The 7,949-nt window shown below is 35.1% G+C and overlaps 1 protein-coding gene across 1 annotated transcript; it reads right to left on the minus strand.

The window, feature by feature from the left end:
• Positions 1-493: 493 nt before the first annotated feature.
• On the minus strand, positions 494-1,444 carry LOC131856802 (uncharacterized). Its single transcript, XM_059208731.1, has one exon. The coding sequence runs from the start codon at positions 1,442-1,444 to the stop codon at positions 494-496; it is 951 nt and encodes a 316-aa protein (XP_059064714.1).
• Between the last annotated feature and the right edge of the window lie 6,505 nt (positions 1,445-7,949).

Consider the following 7,949-nt stretch of genomic DNA (forward strand, 5'->3'; position numbering starts at 1 on the left):
TATTAATGCATTTCAAACCTAGTAAAAGCCTTTTAGAATGAAGTACCTTCATACCATTTTCACTCATATGCCCAAATTTGTTTTCAATTAAGTGAAAAGAAGGTTTTGAAAAGGGCCTGAAACCCTTTTACAAAAAGATAATCAAAAGATAATACATTAAAGACTAGCTAGAAAGAGTAAAACACAAAAAAGAGACAGCTGGCAAAGACAAAAATCCAATAAGAAGCCAAAAGAAGAAAAGGGACAACATAAAAACAACTAAGGGACAGCCACGAGAAACAGACCTTAAGAAAGGTTTATGATAAGATTCTCAGCTTCTTACTCCAGCCGGACCATAGAGGGAGCAACGCTCTTCAGTTCCTCCAACTCCTTGGCATGCTGGGTCATCTTCCTGGTACTAGCTAAGGTTCTTTGGTCATGACCAATAGTCCCCCCTACAAGAGTTGGAACCTTATCCTTGATACTATCAATAGTGTTTTTTTTCCTGATGGATCTATTCCAGTTTGCTGATCATCACACTGAAGTTGTCGGCAGAGGCTTTCAAAAAAATTTGGCTTTGTTCTCCAATTTTCTTTAGGGTGTTCTCATGATTGAGAACCTGCTTCACTAGATCATTGAGTCTAGCCTCCACAACCTTAAATTGAGAGCCATATGCATAAGTGATAGCCTCCGCATCGCCAATGGCTTTTGTCAATTCATTTAGGTAGTTAGGCAGAGTACTGAGCTTACCTGTTCCAACAAATTCTAAGGTATCCACTTTCTTGGATGAATCCTCTTGCTTTTTCTTAAAACTATCCATCTCTGAATAGACCCAATCAATAACCTTGCATAGGTCCATCATCTCACTCTTCATAGTATTTAGCATGGTTAAAGGAGAGTTTTTTCTATCAATATTGATCTCAAGAGCAGTATTATCCAGGGTCTCCATGTTAGCACTAGTAGTTTTATCATTGGGAGATAGAGTATCACCTTCCTTCACCATCTTCTCATCTTCTTCAACATCATTTGTCCTTTTATTAGGGTCTAGAGGATTGGGTTGGACATTTAGAAAATTATTCCCTTTATTTGGCCTAATATCAGTGATGACAGGGCTTTTCTTATTTTTCTTCTTAGGCGGTGGGGTAACATAATCATTATCAGTCTCCATCCCCTCATCATCTTGTTCATCATCTTCAAGCCAGTTTTCCTCCTCTTGAACCTTACTCCTTTTTCTTTTAACCCCTTTTCCAGCTTTCTTTTTTCCGAACCCAGAAGCCATATCTTTGTCCTTCCCCTTGATAGAACCTTTAGTAGAGGTAATCATGTCACCATCATCTTCCCACTTAGTATCAGACCCCTCATCTTCACTGTCTTCTAAGTTCTTAGACTCATTATCTGAATCTAAAAGCTCAGTGATAGAATGCTGCACAGAGTAGGCCTTGACATGGTTGTATAAAAGAAGCATTAAACCTTCATGCATGGGAGGGTTACTATCTGGATTAACCCTAAAATCCTTAATGCTAGTGTTAAGGGAGCTAAATAGATAGAAGGGTATAGACACCAGATCTTTATGGTGAAAATAACTCATAAGCACAAAGTGATAACCATAGACATGAGAGTATCTACCATCAAGAGTAACATATTGCATGATAGCAAACAAAACCCATCTTCATACCTTCTTTATCACCTTTGGTGAGTAGTAGGTCTTGCCAGATTTCACAAACTTGGTTTTCTTAGACTCCTCCTTCGAGAATCACTTGATAGAAACCTCTATAAGATTTTTGTCTCTGTAAAATTTTTTGCCTCCCATCGGCATGCTAGTGACTTCCATGATCATCCCTTCGTCAATTGCAACCTTTCTTCCTCCTTTGGTAATTTTACCATCTTTCCAATTCTTCTTGAAAATTCTTGTAATGGTAGGGTTTTTCCCAAAAATTCTCTCCATATACCTTGTCATCCTAGCCATTTCTATAATAGCCCATGTATCTTTGGCTTATCTTTCCATTCATCACAAGAGAGTGGCTCAATTCTTTTCTTGTTACCTCCCATGGCATCAGTGCTACCACATTATTCTTATCCTTCACAATGCAGAACAAGGCAAAAATAGAGATCAAAGTCTAAACTAGGAAAAAATTTAAAATAGAAATAGGCACCCACAAAGCATGCAGAGTCTTGTCCACATTAAACGTCAGCTCAATATTTGAGTGCTACTCTTTCTAATTCATTATGGCCTTTTTCATTGATAAGTGCATTGTCATTATTCCTTATCACTCCCTCATAACTATGCACTCTATCATAAATGAGGAAGGTCTAGCTCACCTCTCCATCTCATTATATGATCAGCATGGACAACCATGTTGGCCGCCCAATTAGCCATAGTGTTGGTTTCTCTATAATTGTGAGATACAACACACTGCTCGAAAGACTTAATTATCTCTTTAGCTTGATATATGATATTTTTATGATCTATGATGGGGAGGATAGACCCTTTAGGCATTGAACAATGTTGTTAGAATCTCCCTCGAGCCAAACTTTACTAAATCCCAATGAATTAACAAGGGAAAGGATTTGGTAAGAAGTCATGGCCTCGGCTAAGTGGTTAGTCTGTTGTGCCACAGTGTTGTCTCGAACCTTCAACAACGGTTTTAGTCTCTTTCTATGAATTTGTAGAAATTTTTCCTGAATCTGTTTGGGCTTACTCTACAACAACTAAAGTAGAAGGAACAGTATGACCTATAAAAAGATATAAGGTGCCTACTTTCACACCTTTTCCTACTATCAAGGCACCTCTTGAAACCTTTCAATTTTTATCATTAAAAGTAACTATGCAACCTTCATCGCCTAGTTGCCCCACTAAAATTAAATTCCTACTCAGCCTTAGAACATGCCTTACCTCTTGTAGTAGCCAATTATTCCCATTTTGCAACTTAATTTTAATTCATCTATTTCCAACAATATGATAGGGTTCATTATCTCCCAAATAAACCAACCCAAAATCCACTTGGACATAATCAAGAAAATAACTTTTATGAGGCATAGCATGAAATAAGGCCCCTAAATCTAAAACCAATGAATCATCTGCATTATCTAGGGAAATAATCAAAGAATCTTCTTGATATTTATTACTTACCACATTTTCCTCCTTATTACCCTCTTGTTTGTCTCCTTCTTTATTCTTCCGTGACTAGCAATCTTTCTTCAGATGACTTGGTTTCCCATAGAACCAGTAATCTTTTGGTCCTCTGGATTGGGATCTCTTGTCCTTTGAATTTCCTCATGACTTCCCATGACCTCCAGAACCTTTTCCTCTCTCCTTTGTTCTACCTCTTCTTTGTGCATTCAAAACACTACCTGATGTGGATCCACCTGATCTTTTCCTAGGAATTTCCTCACTTACAAGAAAGGTATTTGAACCAGAAACAGAGTTACTAACCACCATTACCAAACCTTCCATCTTTTAGGAAAAGAGGATAATATCAGGAGAGCCCTAACTTCTTCATCAAAATTTACCCTTAGAGAAGACAACTAAATGGTAATCGTATTAAACTCATTTAAATGATTTGTTATAGATCCACCTTCAATCATTCTTAGATTAAATAGACTCTTCATGAGAAATACCTTATTTGAGGCTGAGGTTTTTTCATATAATTTAGGTAGTATCGACATCTGTTTTGCAGTCATTGTTGATTTTGTTATAATGAATTCTACAAATGGTGCCTAGCACAACTGAATGATTCCCAATGCCTTTCTATCTAGAATATTCCAATCCTCATCACTCATTGTGCCTTTCTTAGTTGTTCCTTCCAACAGCCTCCATAAATCCTTCTGATAGAGATAATCCTCCATCTGCATCTTCCATAAGTGATAGTTCTTCCCATTGAATTTTTCTACCTTCAATTTACCCGCATCCACTATTGCTTCCATTTTAACCTTGAGACTCCCACTCAACCATGAGATCTTCCTGCAGACGATAATCAAACACAACTAGCTTTGATGCCACTTGTTAGGAATTTCATGCAAAAAATATCAATTATATGTTGATAAATATTAAACACAGGAAAGAAAAACACATAAAAAATAACAAAGAGGAGATAATTTTAATGTGGCTCACCCAAACTCGGTCTACGTCCACCAAATAGAGATTCCAATATTACTATCTAGTAAATCAAACTGATTACAACTAGAAATACCTTGCAACCCAATACCACTGCAAAAATGCTACAAAATTATCTACAGAAAAACCCTAACCCTTAGTATATTTATTAAGACTTATGTCAGTTACAAAATTAGGGTTACAACATGTCAGCCAATAGAAAAATAACACTTGATGACTTTATAAAATAATAAGTCTTTTTGTCGTCGCAGGGTGCTACCCCTCGACCCCGCCCTGTATCACGACAAGGAGCATGCGAGGGGCATTGCCCCTAGACCTTGCAAAGGGAACTACCCCTTGAGCCCATATTAGGGGTGCCACTCCCAAACCCCTGTTGAATAATATGGGGAAAACCACACCAATAAAAGAAGGAAAAATTTAACCTCTGAGTCTAATTAGGCTACATATAACAACATGTTGAATTTATTCCTATTAGGATGAAGATATGAAATGCTATCCTAGAGGATGTTAATAATGAAAATACATAACAATGACATTATTAACTAATCTTTCTATGGTTAATCATCTATAGAACATGAAAAGCTAAAAGGCTACTATAGGTTCTAGGAAGTAATTTACAATAATTTTGGATAATTATGGTACCTCCTAATTGTCAAAGATATGTATGGATGAGCTTAGGTACATGCCCCTACATGTAGATAAGTTATATTAGCAACATAACTTATGAGAAAAGTAAAGTAGTGTATTAAGAGATAAATACATAATAAAAAAGAGAAAATTATAGGTCACAAGCATACTTATAATGTATGTTTGAATATATATATATATATATATATATATATATATATATATATAGATACATATATATATATAGATATATATATATACATACATATATATATATATACATATGTATATATACATATATAGATATATATATACATATGTATATATATATATATATATACATATGTATATATATATGTATGTATATATATATATATACATATGTATATATATATATGTATGTATATATATATATGTAGACATACATATGTGTATATATACATATCTATATATATATATACATACATATATATGTATGTATATATATATATATAGATATATATATATATACACATATGTATGTGTACATATATATATACATACATATATATATATATACATACATATATATATATATACATATATATATATATATACATATATATATATATATACATACATACATACATATATATATATATATATATATACATATTGTTGGTGTAAATAATTATTCATCATGGATATTATTACACTTTACTTAAGTTTACTTAGGAAATGCATTTCATAGTAGTTTGGGTATGACACTTGGGTGTTTGTGCCACATTGGGATAGTGTGTGTAGTAGAATTTCCACCTTTTATGGTGTGATCTTGTTGTTACACTCCACCTTCAGTGGGTGATCCACCTCATGTGGAATATTATATTGTTTCTCCTACCTACCCACACCTATTTCCTACCTACCCTTGTTTCTTATTGAGCCACATGTCATGTTTGTGTGCTCACATATCCATATAGCCTTGCCTATATAAGCAGGCTCATATTCATTGTCTGTAACAATTGATGATCCAGTTGATCAGTATTTTCATCTTGATAGAATACAGTTTATTTCTATCATCTATTTTGTTCTCTCTTATTTGTGTTTTCCATTGCCTCTTGATCTTGGCAAAATATCACATGGTATCAGAGCTGGTCCATGTCTCACATGGTATCAAAGCCATTAGAGTGTCATTGGTTTGCTAATTGAGAGGAATTTGATGCTATTTGCAGTTGTGTATTTTAGAGTTTTCTATTACAGGTTATTATTGAAGCTTGATGGGTCAAATATGAGGTTACCATTGGATTGAGGAAGACCAAGAAAGTCAATTTTGCCTTTTGTTTCATCCAAATAAAACTTCAGAGGCCAAATCTAGAGGCATTTGAAGTTTGACGCTGCGGTGGAAATTTTCCAAAAATTATAATTTTGCAGGCATTTTTCAAATAGCGATATCTCACTCATCCGGACTCATTTTTTCGAGCAGTGGTCTAGGAGTTTTCTGATTTTTGGATACAAGTTTTTCAGAAATCGTGAAATCCCGATTTTTACAACTTTGGAGGCTTCGTTTGGGCTCATATGGACTCATTTTCAGGTGCCATTTTTTTTGAAAGTGCATATTTTTTCATCTACTTTCATAATCTACCATCTGTTTGTAGTGATTTTAAGTAGAAATTGTACTTTCTATATTTGGCCATTCTTGGCATATTTGGTACTTGCATTTTGCTTGGATCTCAGTTTAGATCACTGGTAGTATTTGTTGAAGTCTCTTAGATCTCATTTTGAGAAGTTGTAAATTGAAATCAGAAGTCCACTTTTCCTTGTTTTGCAAGTGGCCCATTATATATGCACTAAGTATAAAGTGCCAAAATCACCATTTTGGGGGCATTTCTTGATTGAGTATTTTGGGGGGGTGTCTTGTGTGATTGTGCCTCTCTCTATCTTGTGTTTTTTCATTTTGGTGCTATGGGTTCTCCTAAATTTCCACTTTTAACTCCTCATAATTATGCATCATGGAAAATTAAGGCATGGAGTAAACTAATGGAAAAAGGACTCATTCATTATGTAAATGAAACTATTACAACACCACCTGATCTTAAGGCTGATCCTAATGCTCAAATTGAATGGCTTACTAAGAATTCTATGGCACTTGGAACTCTTAGAAAGTATGTATCAAATGACCTCATTTTTCACATTGATAAGTGTACAACAATTAAAGAGGCTTGGGATATTTTTAAGAAATTGTATGGTCAAGTTGATGAGATTAAGGGCTACAAGCTTGATAGTGAACTCACAACTTTAGATCCCAAGGATTTTGATACAATCCAAGATTATGTCACAAAAGCAATTGAGGTAAGAGCAAAGCTAAAGGATTGTGGAATTGACAAAAAGGATGCTCAATTGGTTTATAACTTGTTGGACAAGCTTCCTTTCAAGTATGCAGCCTTTGTATCTAGCTTTCACACCCATAAATTAGATCAAGGTTCCTCATACACTTCTCCCTCATTTGATTCATTCATGGAGATGTTGATACTTGAGCAATCTAAGTTGACCACGATTGGGATTCTCAAATCTTCAAAGTCACAAGCTTTGGTGGCTAACAAAGGGAATCAAAGTAATCAAGTAAAAGACAAGAATCAAAAGCAACCTAAGTCTAAACCACAACAAGATGGAGCACAATCTTCCTCTCCACAACAAGGTGATTCCCCATTCTCACCTAAGAGGAAATCATATAAGGACAATCTTTTTTGTGGATATTGCAAGAAGTAGGGACATGATGAACATCATTGTTATAAGAAGGATATTGATGAGTTGAAGAATCTTCTTGAGAAGAATAGAATCAACCTACCTTCTAGAATGTCTACATCAGCTTCTTCTTCCAAGGATAAAGGAAAGGATCACTCTTTTGGGACAGATAAAGGAAAGTAACAAGCTCTTTGTGCTACTACAAGTCATGTTTTAGGGAGATGGCTTCTAGATTCAGGGGCTTCTCATCATATGGCATCTTTGCAGTCTATGTTTTCTACATTTGAGCCTTGCCACATGCTGCAGATTTTGATGGGAAATCATACATACATGGAGGTGATTGAGAAAGGATCTATTGCCACTGGGGATAACTCCTTCAATGATGTGTTGTGTGTACCCCACTTGACAAATAATCTTCTTTCCATCTATCAAATAACACATGGGGCAACTAGGAAAACTGTGGAGTTCACACCTGATTTAGTTATCATTAGAGACTTGGAGAGTGGAGCTA

Source organism: Cryptomeria japonica, chromosome 7 (genome assembly GCF_030272615.1).
Source record: "Cryptomeria japonica chromosome 7, Sugi_1.0, whole genome shotgun sequence".
Lineage (NCBI taxonomy): Eukaryota > Viridiplantae > Streptophyta > Pinopsida > Cupressales > Cupressaceae > Cryptomeria > Cryptomeria japonica.

Excerpts from the sequence above, each read along its gene's own strand:
- LOC131856802 (XM_059208731.1), bottom strand. The coding sequence starts at position 1,444 with ATGCTTCTTTTATACAACCATGTCAAGGCCTACTCTGTGCAGCATTCT.